This window comes from Neoarius graeffei, chromosome 2 (genome assembly GCF_027579695.1).
Source record: "Neoarius graeffei isolate fNeoGra1 chromosome 2, fNeoGra1.pri, whole genome shotgun sequence".
Taxonomy (NCBI): domain Eukaryota; kingdom Metazoa; phylum Chordata; class Actinopteri; order Siluriformes; family Ariidae; genus Neoarius; species Neoarius graeffei.
In genome coordinates, this window is record NC_083570.1 from 70961327 (window position 1) to 70975785 (window position 14459).

Sequence of the window (14459 nt, forward strand, 5' to 3'; positions counted from 1 at the left end):
TAAGTGTTTTAGAATATTAGGGAGTGGCAGATGATGAGAATCATTATGCTTTTTTAATCATTGCATTTTTGTATTTGGAAGTTTATGAAAGTATAATAAGGCTAAGTGTGTCAGGAAGAATGTTGGCATGACTTTGACAGAACTTGAGAAAATATATGCCCTTTGCTCTGATTCTTTGTTTGTACAATTAAAGTCTTTATTGTTCACCTTCGATACTTTCATCACATTTCTTTAAAAAAACAACAGGTTGGCAGTATATACAGTATATTTATTGCTATTGTGTTAATATAATATATATTTATATATTATATATGGGCGGCACGGTGGTGTAGTGGTTAGCACTGTCGCCTCACAGCAAGAAGGTTCTGGGCTCGAGCCCAGCGTCCAACGGGGGCCTTTCTGTGTGGAGTTTGCATGTTCTCCCCATGTCCGCGTGGGTTTCCTCCGGGTGCTCCGGTTTCCCCCACAGTCCAAAGACATGCAGGTTAGGTTAACTGGTGACTCTAAATTGACCGTAGGTGTGAATGTGAGTGTGAATGGTTGTCTCTGTGTCAGCCCTCCGATAACCTGGCGACTTGTCCAGGGTGTGCCCGGCCTCTCACCCATAGTCAGCTGGGATAGGCTCCAGCTTGTCTGCGACCATGTACAGGATAAGTGGTTACGGATAATGGATGGATGGACGGATATTATATATACATGAGATTATATTGTATTACATATATTATATAACCTTCACCATTTTTAGAGCCTGACACACTCCAGAAAACACGTATAACAAGCATAGCCCCACTGTGTCGTATTCATTGCTCACCCGCAACCTATAACTGCCCAAACACGAGTCCATGTAAATGTGACCTTTAATTAGACAGATTTAGATCAACATTACAGGTCGACTTTATATTGACAAATTTTGCATTCAGAAATAATTTTCCATTCCTTTACCATCATTATCCTTCCAAATGAAGTCAACTATAATTTTGCTCCTGTTGTCGGTGATATTTGTATCCAGATATAAATATTATTAGTGACCTAATGAACTGAAACATGTATGTAATATACTGGATACATGGTATAAATAATATTTCGATCTTTTCAGCAACGTGCCTTGTTTGTGGTCTTATATCACCCTTTTTTCTGACCTCGAAAGCGTTTCTGTTCCTAAGAAGCAAAAAGGTCTTGTATAATTCAGGTCTGAAATTTTTACAATTACAGTTAAATTATTAATAAAGTATTGTTTTGAATGACCGGTAAAGCAAAACGGTCCATTTTATTTATTAACCTGAGATTCATAAATTATTGTGTTGTACATCCTGTAATGGCCTCCGTGCGTTGTGTTTTATTGATTTTTGCCTCACACAATACTAGCTAAGCATCTCACTGTATAAAAAGTTGGACTCGTGAGCATTCCTGAAAGGAAGTAATGTGAGAGAAAAGCAGAACTGGTAATCTTTTCGAAACAGCCTTGAACATGGTCATTTATGAATTAAAGGCCGTTCTGACTTAGACGACGTCCTCTTCCATACAAGTCAAGTGCATTTGTCGCTGTGGTGGTAGTTTAAAGGGTGTATCTTTTCTACCTTTGATTAGTATATTTGGGAAGCAGACAGATTTTTGTAAAAAAAAACAAAACACTAATTAATTTTGTCTGTAAAGTCAAATTACATGCTTTACTCGTTTTACAGGTATACTACAACCCCGATTCCAAAAAAGTTGGGACAAAGTACAAATTGTAAATAAAAACGGAATGCAATGATGTGGAAGTTTCAAAATTCCATATTTTATTCAGAATAGAACATAGATGACATATCAAATGTTTAAACTGAGAAAATGTATCATTTAAAGAGAAAAATTAGGTGATTTTAAATTTCATGACAACAACACATCTCAAAAAAGTTGGGATAAGGCCATGTTTACCACTGTGAGACATCCCCTTTTCTCTTTACAACAGTCTGTAAACGTCTGGGGACTGAGGAGACAAGTTGCTCAAGTTTAGGGATAGGAATGTTAACCCATTCTTGTCTAATGTAGGATTCTAGTTGCTCAACTGTTTTAGGTCTTTTTTGTCGTATCTTCCGTTTTATGATGCGCCAAATGTTTTCTATGGGTGAAAGATCTGGACTGCAGGCTGGCCAGTTCAGTACCCGGACCCTTCTTCTACGCAGCCATGATGCTGGAATTGATCCAGTATGTGGTTTGGCATTGTCATGTTGGAAAATGCAAGGTCTTCCCTGAAAGAGACGTCGTCTGGATGGGAGCATATGTTGCTCTAGAACCTGGATATACCTTTCAGCATTGATGGTGTCTTTCCAGATGTGTAAGCTGCCCATGCCACACGCACTAATGCAACCCCATAGCATCAGAGATGCAGGCTTCTGAACTGAGTGCTGATAACAACTTGGGTCGTCCTTCTCCTCTTTAGTCTGAATGACACGGCGTCCCTGATTTCCATAAAGAACTTCAAATTTTGATTCGTCTGACCACAGAACAGTTTTCCACTTTGCCACAGTCCATTTTAAATGAGCCTTGGCCCAGAGAAGACGTCTGCGCTTCTGGATCATGTTTAGATACAGCTTCTTCTTTGAATTATAGAGTTTTAGCTGGCAACGGCGGATGGCACGGTGAATTGTGTTCACAGATAATGTTCTCTGGAAATATTCCTGAGCCCATTTTGTGATTTCCAAAACAGAAGCATGCCTGTATGTGATGCAGTGCCGTCTAAGGGCCCGAAGATCATGGGCACCCGGTATTGTTTTCCAGCCTTGACCCTTACGCACAGAGATTCTTCCAGATTCTCTGAATCTTTTGATATTATGCACTGTAGATGATATGTTCAAACTCTTTGCAATTTTACACTGTCAAACTCCTATTGCTCCACTATTTGTCAGCACAGAATTAGGGGGATTGGTGATCCTCTTCCCATCTTTACTTCTGAGAGCCGCTGCCACTCCAAGATGCTCTTTTTATACCCATTCATGTTGACATATTGCCAATTGACCTAATGAGTTGCAATTTGGTCCTCCAGCTGTTCCTTTTTTGTACCTTTAACTTTTCCAGCCTCTTATTGCCCCTGTCCCAACTTTTTTGAGATGTGTTGCTGTCATGAAATTTCAAATGAGCCAATATTTGGCATGAAATTTCAAAATGTCTCACTTTCAACATTTGATTTGTTGTCTATGTTCTATTGTGAATACAATATCAGTTTTTGAGATTTGTAAATTATTGCATTCCGTTTTTATTTACAATTCGTACTTTGTCCCAACTTTTTTGGAATCGGGGTTGTATATTCACATTTCCAAGTGAAAGATAAAGATCTAACGGTGAGGGTACTACCCTATCAACCTGTGAGGGCTCCATCTCTCTTTTAAGTTACACATCACTTGTTACTTTACCCGGGTGTTGTTGCGCTCAGTGTGTCCTTGCACAACCAAGGGAACCTTCATCCCCCTCCTCGTCTCCACAGGAGTGAATGAGAAAAAGTGAGAAGTAGCAGTCAATGAATCAAGCATTCAGATCGGCAGCAGCCTGGGGGGAGAGCGGCCGGTATCCATGTCCATCCCCTCGGGATGGGCCTCGCATTAGGAAGTTCCTCGTTTGTGTATTTCTGCCACAGGTTAAATGGATCGCTCCCATTAGCTTGGTGAGAGGACTGCTCCATTACATGAAGGAGACTGTAACTTTGAATGTCACGGCGCACTGAACACCAGGGTAGCATGGCCGCTCTCCGCAAGGGAGCTAGCCTGACAATAACCATCCATGATCATCATCTGCTGTCAGGCGCTAAGGAACCTGGAATTATGACATACAATCTGTCTGGCAGACAGGAGCACCATGAGACAAGCTCTTCTCCACTCTCCTACTCACTTACAGACAACTGATCTCAAAGAACACTTCTAATACGGTAGAGATTAAGACTTTTGGAATGACGCGTAGTCGTCCCGGCCTACCTAATCAGCCTTTCTCTAAGCATGGTTTTGGGTTGGTAAACTTGCTATCAAATGCCTCTTGTCTCTTTCTGCTCTTTATTACTAACATGTACAATGCCAACTGGTCTCGGCAAATGTAGTACGGAAGCGATGTAATAAATAGTGACGCACATGGCAAGATTTTTCTTCATGGGGAAATGGATGCCTGTGATTGTTTTTAACAGCCATATGTTTTCATTAATTATCAAAACTAGTTACAGCAACTGGATGAAGTATTGTACATCATTAATAGAGGGAAAGGAGTACTTTAAAGCATGAAATAAATGTGATGTAAAAATAATCTGAAGTGTAAAAACGCTGAGGGCAAGAGATCAGAGATTAATCAGGTCATGTTGTATGACTCGTAAGTGTGTTTCCGACACAATGGCTGATGCAAAGAGCAGAAATGATCATGAGTAACTCTTTACCCTTGAGCTGACTTTTCCTGAAGCGGGTGCTGAACTGTAACAAGCTCGTCTTTATGATTGTGAGTCAGGTACACTTACCTTGCTGTTTCATGCATAGTAATTATCTTCTCATTCAACACACTTCTCATCGATTATAAGAAAGGAACAAACAAACTGCTTATCTTGTGGCTCTTTCTCATCAGAACACCGTCACAGTGTGTTTATATCAGAGAGCAGCATTATCAGCTTTCTCCATGATGTTGTTTGATATTTGACTTCCCCGTCTGTCAAGGATGATTTCACCTCCATACTGACCCTCACCCTGTCCTCCACTAGAACCTGGCAGGCTCGAGAGGTGTCAGGGCCCAACCACCTCCTGCTCCGTACTCACTCGCTAGCTCTCTGAATGACACACAGAGGAGGAAGTGAGTGAGGGCTGAACCCTCCCCCTCTCCCACAGCAACAGGCCATTTTACTGGAATGAGCCCCAGATCATTGTTTTCATAGTAATGATTTGCGATCACAGACATAGCTCTGTGTTAAGATTTGGTTTTCAAATCTGAATGGCTGTTGTGATTTGGGAAGAAATGGAGATGGACAGATCGCTGAAGAATGAGGATGGAGAGCAGGCAGAGACAAGACTCCGACTCTGACTGCGTTTTACAGTGTTGCTCTTTTCTCTGTTACCAGCCTTGACATCCATCCATCCATTATCCGTAGCCGCTTTATCCTGTTCTACAGGGTCGCAGGCAAGCTGGAGCCTATCCCAGCTGACTACGGGCGAGAGGCGGGGTACACCCTGGACAAGTCGCCAGGTCATCACAGGGCTGATACACAGAGACAAACAACCATTCACACTCACATTCACACCTACGGTCAATTTAGAGTCACCAGTTAACCTAACCTGCATGTCTTTGGACTGTGGGGGAAACCGGAGCACCCGGAGGAAACCCACGCGGACACGGGGAGAACATGCAAACTCCACACAGAAAGGCTCCTGTTCAGACGCTGGGCTCGAACCCAGGACCTTCTTGCTGTGAGGCGACAGTGCTAACCACTATACCACCGTGCCACCCCAGCCTTGACAGCTGCACAGTATTTAATAACCAGTCACTAATTTGTTTTTGTTTCACTCGAGTGCGTAAAATAATGCATTTGTGTGTTGCTCACACACTGATAGCATATCAGCCTCAAGCGCTCCTGTATTGATTCATGTTTGTGGTTGGGTCAAGCATGTTTTCAGTGTGTGCCTCTAAGAGAACCTCTCAGTGTCTATACTCGCACTCAGAAAAAAAAACTTAAATGCATTTTGATATGGATTTTTGGTCAGAGAGTATACAAATGGAAACCAACATTAGAGAGTCAAACAAAATCCTATCTTTTTATTGAGCAGAAAGAAACAGAAATATTGCACGTCCACATTATGACCACATTTGTGATGTCTGAGGGTCTGCTAAGAAAGAAGACAGGCAAAATAGCAGTATTTATTGAGTTATATATATATATATATATATATATATATATATATATATATATATATTTATTTGTTTGTTTGTTTGTTTGAATAAAATTGCTGATTTCCTTTGACACTTGATGTAATAATTACACCAGAAATCTCCACTTGGCTTTTGTGATGATAACATACCAGCTTCTAGAATTAGTTGAATTAGCAGAGAGGTGCTTGTTGCCCAGAGCGCTCGTGACACTGTTAGCCCCGGCTTGACATCATGGCTCAAGGAGGCTAAAGCTGATGCTGACTGCTGTGTGATTTTAATTGTAGGCAGGAGTTTCAGGGGGATTACTGCCTCATTTTTTCCCTTCAGTGCCACTTTTTCTGTCAGCTTAGTCTTCCTGTGGAGTAATGAAACATGGCATCCACATTCCTGACACCATCACGTCACCACACTGGTATGTACACATATGCATAAGACCTACAGTAAATACACATCACAATGAACACATCCAGTGACCAGCAGAGCAGCGAAAGAGCAAATCCACAGCACACTGACCCTCAACCATAGTGCAGAACAATATACTGGTTTGTTAGGTCAGGTGTAAAGATGCACTCATAGCCTGTGGGCTCTGATTACAGCCGGAGAAAACGCTCACAGCATTCCTACCTAGCATTCCACACATGCCCCACTCTTTATTTTCATCACGCAGAGGTCAGCCATGACAGTGAGGCAATTGGCTGGTTGGTATTGTGACTGCATGCTGACCTGTTTGACCTTGCCTGGGCACAGCCTGTGGCAACACTGAGCAACTTCGTCACAGTCAACAGCAGCCTTTGGCCTTGGGTCAATGTCAGGACTTAGAGTTGCGACATTCAACAAGGCTGTTTGTGCTGCATTTTGATACGTCTCACAACTGCTCTTTTGAGGACCTTCTTTTTTTTTTGTCCTTATGATATGTGTGTTTGGGTTTCCTCCTAGAAATATGGCAGTAGGTGGATTGACGACCCTAAATTGCCCCTAGGTATGAGCATACATGTCAACCTTTGGTCAATCAAACCTGTATAACCAACCTCCAAAATCCGTATTTCCCTTATAAAATCCGTATAAGATGCAAATTAAAATAATTTACCTAAAATTTGAATGATAATTAACAATGATATATCCCAGTTACTTTTTATTCAATATTAATAACAATAAACCTTCAGAATGAATACAAAGCTCCAATGTTTGACAAAAACACAAAGTGTTATCAGCGTAGTTACGAAGGAAATACTTCGTTGTTTGGAGACAGGTTTCACCGAGCGGCTATTATGCGCGAGACTTCATATTAGCCACAAAGTCAGAAAAATCTGTTCGTAAAATTACGTTATAATGACCAAATACAATGAAAAGTATTTTTCCAGTCTCACCTGTGAAAGGTAATCCCATGTGATCTCGTTTGGACGGTAAACCTGTTGGTACAGTTAAACGCAGCACATGAATGAGGCATCTTTATTCTCGGCTACTGTTGAAGAATCTCCACTTTGCCCCATCCAATATGGCGGCGAGGATGACGTATGATTCTACGCAGGAGGCGGCATCTATGTTTATATGTCTATGACTTCACGGTTGGCGGGATTCTCGCAATGCGGTGTGCGCATGATCAAAAGTGGAACGAAGTCTCGCTACCACAAGATAACGCGCGATTTCATAAGACTCTTTACTGGCTGTCTGTGTTGTACAGTACGTTTGTAAATGTTATGCGCTCTTTTATCATCGTGGGAATTGATTATAGCTCTAAATAAATATTGAAGTTTTTTTAAAGAATCCATATAACTTTATTTATATGCCCGTATACTACGTTTATTGAATCAAATCCGTATAAAATACGGACATTCCGTATAGGTTGACTTGTATGTATGAGTGTGTGTGTGTGTGTGTGTGTGTGTGGGGGGGGGGGGTCATGCAATGGATTGTTCTATCCAGGGTGTATGCCCACTTCATGCCCAGCGTTCCCAGGATAGGTTCCGTATCCACCACGGGCAATTGCTCTAAGACAACGAGGGAGGCTCAGCCTCCTCTAAAAATGACGAACATCGTGTAGGATGAATTGCGCTAGGCTTATGTTATAGCCGACCTTATAACATTGCTATTTCAGATCCAGAATCATAGAAATATATGTGCTCAACCCACTACAGTGCGAAATCATTCCGTTATAACTTTCCCCAGTTCGCCTAATGTGCGCGTGAGTTTTTCCCCCTCATGACAGCGCGATGCAGCCCAGCCTCAGTGGATTGGGAGCTATGTGCTTGTCAATCTCAAAATGCAAGACGATTATTGGACAAGTACTGCGAAAACGCCCGCCCACGGAGTCTCACGGACTCCCAGCCTCAATGGACTTCAACGGCATTTGGGAGCTATGCGCTTTTCAATCTCAAAATGCAAGACGGTTATTGGACAAATACTGCGAAAATGCCCGCCCACGGACTCCGAGCCTCACATGGGAGGGACATGGCAGTTTCCGCAAGGAGACTGGTGATTGGTGAAAGCGGCCGGATATTTTCTTTGATTGACAGCTCGTTTCAACTATAGACAGGCAGCGGTACAGTGTTGCCAGATTGGGCGGTTTCCCGCCCAATTGGGCGGTTTTAAGTGCATTTTGGCGGGTTTTGAACATATTTTGGGCTGGATAACGTCAGCAGTATCTGGCAACATCAGTTCAGTCCCATGCGGATTCGCAAGTGCTGTGGTGTATTGTAAGAGATCAGCTTACATTTCGATTTCATTCATTACATATGGTTTCTACCAGCTTTTTTAGTTTGTATATATTTTCATTGTAAATAAAGTGTAAATATAGTGTTGTCAAGTTTGCTATCTTAGTTCCAGAAATTTCGTTTATTTGAGTGACTGAACTTGAGGGGGCTAGTCAGCTAGCAAGAAAGCTGCGCACGGATGCCAAGCATTGCTGATTTAATTTTGGCGAAGCCATTTGCCAGTCTTCCTTTCGAGGAAAAAATTAAAATTAAAGAGCAGGGTAGGCCAACGCCTCAAATTGACTTGGTGAAAAAGGTAGGGAATAATACTCGTTCCTTTCAGCTCTCCTGGTACGAGAAATTGAATTGGCTAACAGCAAGTGACCCACATCAACAACAGTAAATAGGCTACTTTAGTAATATGTCATGGATGGACCAAAAATATAGAATCTATTTAAAATGTTTATGCTGAGTATATTATATTGGAATATATATTTTTCTGGATATGAATTAAACACAGCTACAATTTGGAAAACGTTTTTAAACAAAAACACAGCCGAGAACATTTCACACTACAGACCTGGATTAAAAGTGAAGGGTTATCAAAATTGTCAATAAAACATTTCTCAGTCAAAATAAGTAAAATATAGGGAAAGTGTCATTGAATGAAATGTGTGGCACCCAGCTCTATGTCTGGCTCCCCAAGGTCAGTGCTTGTGCCTATTCCAGAACACTCTGCTGTTACTGCTGAGGTTCCTGACAAAGAGCTGCTTTCAATAATGATCAATTTTTAAACAACATGCCACAATTTTAAAATATAAAATGTTAAAATATACCCCCCCCCCAACACCACCATCATGTATATTGGACAGTAGGCTAATGGGCCAAAAGAACCTGTTATTTCACAGTTTGTGACGCTGCCAACAATCAGCCAGATCAGAGGCAAGAGTATGGGCAAAATTGATGTTTTTTTCTTTTAAAATCTGGAAATATCGTAACCGACCAGCCTCCCCTGTTTGAAAGACTACCAGCCGCCACTGGTATCCACCATGACCCTCACCAGGAGGTTACTGAAGATTAATGAATGAATAACTAACTACATAAAAAACAAAACAAAAAAAACTTAACTTGTACTGTTTTTGTGATACCAAGATGTACATATTAACTTCTCTCTTCCATGGTTTTAGCTTTAGTTTTCTTCCACCCTGACCTACTGCATTGATAGCATAAAGATATGATTTTGACAGAGACTACAAAACACTTCTGTAAGTCATAAGGACGTCTCCTGAATGCTGGTTATGTCGTGTATATGTAAATGTGTTTAACAAGGGTTCCCTTTGTTTTTCAGGTATTTCAGTAACCAAGAAGACACATACTTGTGAGTACTGAATATTCTACACAAGCTTCGGTTTTTGAATGTGTTTACAGTTTAAGTTTGCAGTTATGGATTTACAGTCTTCAAAATGTCAGACCTTAAAAGAATAATAAGAAGAAGAAGCGGAAGAAAACTGTTTTTAGCAGTTAAAATGATTTTGATTATGAAACTGAGACCCCTCCATTTTAAGTGTTCGTCAGGAGATCTTTGTATAATGGCCAGTGAAACAGATCCAGTTTGTTGAAACATCATATGACTGTTTCATTCCAGCTCTTTCTGGCAGCATTCTGTTGTCTGTTCTGCTTGCAACTGAAAAACAAGGATGTGGTTTGCATGTGACCTTTGTGAGGGGAGGTTAAAAACTCTGAACTGCCTTTTACATTCTAGCTCGGGGAGATAGACATCAGCTCAGAGCAGGAGAGAACGTGCAAATCTCACGGATTAAGTTTTTATCTCCAGTCTCCTCCTTCAAAAAGCTGTTGCAGAATGCAGTGGGCAATAAGCAAACAGACTACGATGAAACCTTGATATGATAATAGGCCTAAAGCAACGTAGATATAATTTAGGATTAAAGCACATGCGCGTGCGTGCACACACACACACACACACACACACACATGCGCACACACACAAGTTCCACTGGATTTGTAAACAATACCAGCACTTTTAATTCCATATAAATTCACTATCCTGTAAGATAGCTTTGCATGGTCACCCTTTTGTTTAAAAATTAATTATATATTTTACATTTTATTTTAATATTCTGCTAAAGTAAAGAGTGTTAGTCTTTCTTTCTTTTATCCAGTGGCCTGCTGCTATCTTAATTAGAACCCGATTGCCCCTGCTTAAGAGCAAGGAAGCGAAATCAAAGAGCATGTTTCAGAAGAGCAGTCTCAAAGCCACGGACACAGTCTGGACCACACTATTTAATCTCAGTGAAAGAAATGGTAATGACGCGTGTCACTGAGTGAAAAGAGAGAGAGAGAGAGAGAGAGAGAGAGAGAGCACTGGAGGCATGCTGGCTCTGAGGTCCTGGGTCAAAGCCATGCTGTGCAGCAGAGATGATTCAAAGGACATGTAATCGTGGGAGGAAAGGTCTTGTCAGTTACAAGGAGAACAGACATTTTCATTGACTGTAAAGTGCTAATGAGGCTTGGGTTATGTCTGTCGTGTTCTAACACCTCAGTAAGAAGATGTAGCTCTGTACACTATTTGCCTCAGTTAATGCCTATGGAAGTTCATGTTGATTTATTTTTTTAGCAGTTTGTATAGCATTTGAAAGTCAAATTTGCTATTTATTATCTATAGTCCATTGCATAGTTTGCATATGCAAATGTTTGCATCCCCCATGTTATTTGAATGTAAATAAAGGAAAACATGCCTCAATTTTGCAATTTATCTTCAAATGAATGCAAATTCACTTGAAGATTGAGGTATGTTTATATACGGGGCGGCACGGTGGTGTATTGGTTAGCGATGTCGCCTCACAGCAAGAAAGTCCGGGTTTGAGCCCCATGGCCGGCGAGGGCCTTTCTGTGCGGAGTTTGCATGTTCTCCCCGTGTCCGCGTGGGTTTCCTCCGGGTGCTCCGGTTTCCCACACAGTCCAAAGACATGCAGGTTAGGTTAACTGGTGACTCTAAATTGAGCGTAGGTGTGAATGTGAGTGTGAATGGTTGTCTGTGTCTATGTGTCAGCCCTGTGATGACCTGGCGACTTGTCCAGGGTGTACCCCGCCTTTCACCCGTAGTCAGCTGGGATAGGCTCCAGCTTGCCCGCGACCCTGTAGAACAGGATAAAGCGACTAGAGATAATGAGATGAGACAGTACTGTCCACTTAGGGTCTGAGGCACCCTTTTTTCCTACTAACTTTGTTATATATTTCTATTTTATGACGTCTACATTATCAAGTCGGTACAAAAAACTTTTAGAGTTCCAAACGTTCATTTTCCAGCACAAAATTAAATGTTACAGGAAAAAAAATTTATCTGAGCAGTACATTACATAAGAGAGCACTTTTCAGATTAAAAAAGAAAACATAATGAAGGCTACTGAGTTTTGGTGCAAAATGAAAAAGCGAGTGTGACAGTCAAAGTGTCCAGAAGAACTGGGGCTGATTCTGTAAGATGCTCAGTAAAACCTACAGCTCATTTCCTTATAAAACTGCACTCACTGTACATCTCATCTCATCTCATTACCTCTAGCCGTTTTATCCTGTTCTACAGGGTCGCAGGCGAGCTGGAGCCTATCCCAGCTGACTACGGGCGAAAGGCAGGGTACACCCTGGACAAGTCGCCAGGTCATCACAGGGCTGACACATAGACACAGACAACCATTCACACTCGCATTCACACCTACGGTCAATTTAGAGTCACCAGTTAACCTAACCTGCATGTCTTTGGACTGTGGGGGAAACCGGAGCACCCGGAGGAAACCCACGCGGACACGGGGAGAACATGCAAACTCCACACAGAAAGGCCCTCGCCGGTTACGGGGCTCGAACCCGGACCTTCTTGTTGTGAGGCGACAGCGCTAACCACTACACCACTGTGCCGCCCTTCACTGTACATGAGACTACTATTTTTTTTTTAAAGCAAGGGTCAAAGGGTCGTCTCACACCAAATATCGATTTTGTTTCATTTATTTTGGCTTACTGCTGTTTATAGTATTTTTTTTTTTTTTTAAATGTTGAAACATGGGCGGCACGGTGGTGTAGTGGTTAGCGCTGTCGCCTCACAGCAAGAAGGTCCTGGGTTCGAGCCCCGGGGCCGGCGAGGGCCTTTCTGTGTGGAGTTTGCATGTTCTCCCCGTGTCCGCGTGGGTTTCCTCCGGGTGCTCCGGTTTCCCCCACAGTCCAAAGACATGCAGGTTAGGTTAACTGGTGACTCTAAATTGACCGTAGGTGTGAATGTGAGTGTGAATGGTTGTCTGTGTCTATGTGTCAGCCCTGTGATGACCTGGCGACTTGTCCAGGGTGTACCCCGCCTTTCGCCCATAGTCAGCTGGGATAGGCTCCAGCTTGAACTGCGACCCTGTAGAAGGATAAAGCGGCTTGAGATAATGAGATGAGATGTTGAAACATTTCATTTTATTATTTTTAATAGTGCCTGAGACTTTTGCACAGTACTCTGTGTGTGTGTGTGTGTGTGTGTGTGTGTGTGTGTGTGTGTGTGTAAATATATATACACACATACACACACACAAACATAAGAATATTCTTGGGTTTGTGATTGTGGACTTCCCTCGTCAGTTCGGGCCTCAGGTTTTCAGTAGGGTTCTGAGACTAAGATGGTCATTGCAATATACTGATTTTTTTATTCTTTTAATATTTCTTTGTTTTGATTTGATAGTATATTTGGCTCTTCTTGTTGGCCAAGTTTGAACCTCCTGGCAAAGGAAGCCAGTCTTTGAGTCGAAATATCCTGGTATTTCACAGAATTCATGATGTCATCAATCTTCACAAGAACTCCTGAACCACCAGTCGCAGAATCTTCCTCTGTATTTTACACTGGGGCTTTCAAGTGTTCCTTTCCTTGTATGACGTTCCCTTTTGTGACCAAATGTGCTAATGGTGTTCATGACCAAATATTTTGGTTTCATCTGACCACAATACACAATGCCAGTTGCAGTTCTAATGCCGCTTGGTGAGGTTTGTGAAGATTGTAAAGTTCTTCCAGAAAGAGTTTATTTTATAGAAACATTTTTACTCTTTTTCATGAACAGTGGCAATATTTTTGGAGGTCATTACATTTAATTACCCTCTCTGTCTCCAGACCTAATTTTTTTTTTTTTTAGTGCATGACATCTAGCAGCATGATAACATATATGTGAAGGAGACAATTTGCCAAAAACTCAGACAAGCAATCTGTTTAGAATAGATGCTAAAGTAGATTTCAAGGAAAATGAGACAGGGAGACAAATATTCAAACCAAAAGCTGGTCAAAGGATACAAATATGATTCAGAAAGGCAATCGACACATAGGGACTGAATTTATTTCACTTTCAATCTCATACACTGTTTTGATAACTTGTATAACTATTTTTGACTTCTGATAAAAAGGCGACATCTGTGAAACACACCGAGAACACATCTGTGAACATCTGTGAAACCTAACACCAAATATCTTGTTGCTGTAAAGTGGATTTCATTGTCTTCTTAATTTTGTCATAAGCATCTGCAGACTTTTGCACTTAGAGACACCAAGATATAGCAGGAATCCTTGGAAATGCGACTTGTGTACACACACACACACACACACACACACACACACACACACACACACACACACACACACACATAGCTCATTTTTCCACTCTTGCTTGAGTAATCAAGCCACTTACAGAGGGGCAGCTGTTGGCTAGCGGCGTCTCCTGATCCCCACACGGCCCGACTCGTAATAAAAAGAAGTCCTCTCTGGGAGATAATAGATACTTCACTCTTCTTTTTGATGACCACTGATATGGCCACTTCTCCCTCCATTCACTACTTTTTTTTACCCAGCACTGCCTTTCTTGAAGAAAGAACATTGGG

At 41.7% G+C, this 14459-nt stretch overlaps 1 protein-coding gene across 1 annotated transcript in view; it reads left to right on the top strand.

Annotated features, from left to right (window-relative positions):
- roraa (RAR-related orphan receptor A, paralog a) overlaps positions 1-14459 on the top strand; it is a 448163-nt gene that overhangs the window by 285792 nt on the left and 147912 nt on the right. Inside the window, exon 2 of the mRNA XM_060914866.1 lies at positions 9904-9933. Within this exon, the coding sequence (XP_060770849.1) occupies positions 9904-9933 (30 nt within the window). The remainder of the gene's footprint in view (positions 1-9903; positions 9934-14459) is intronic.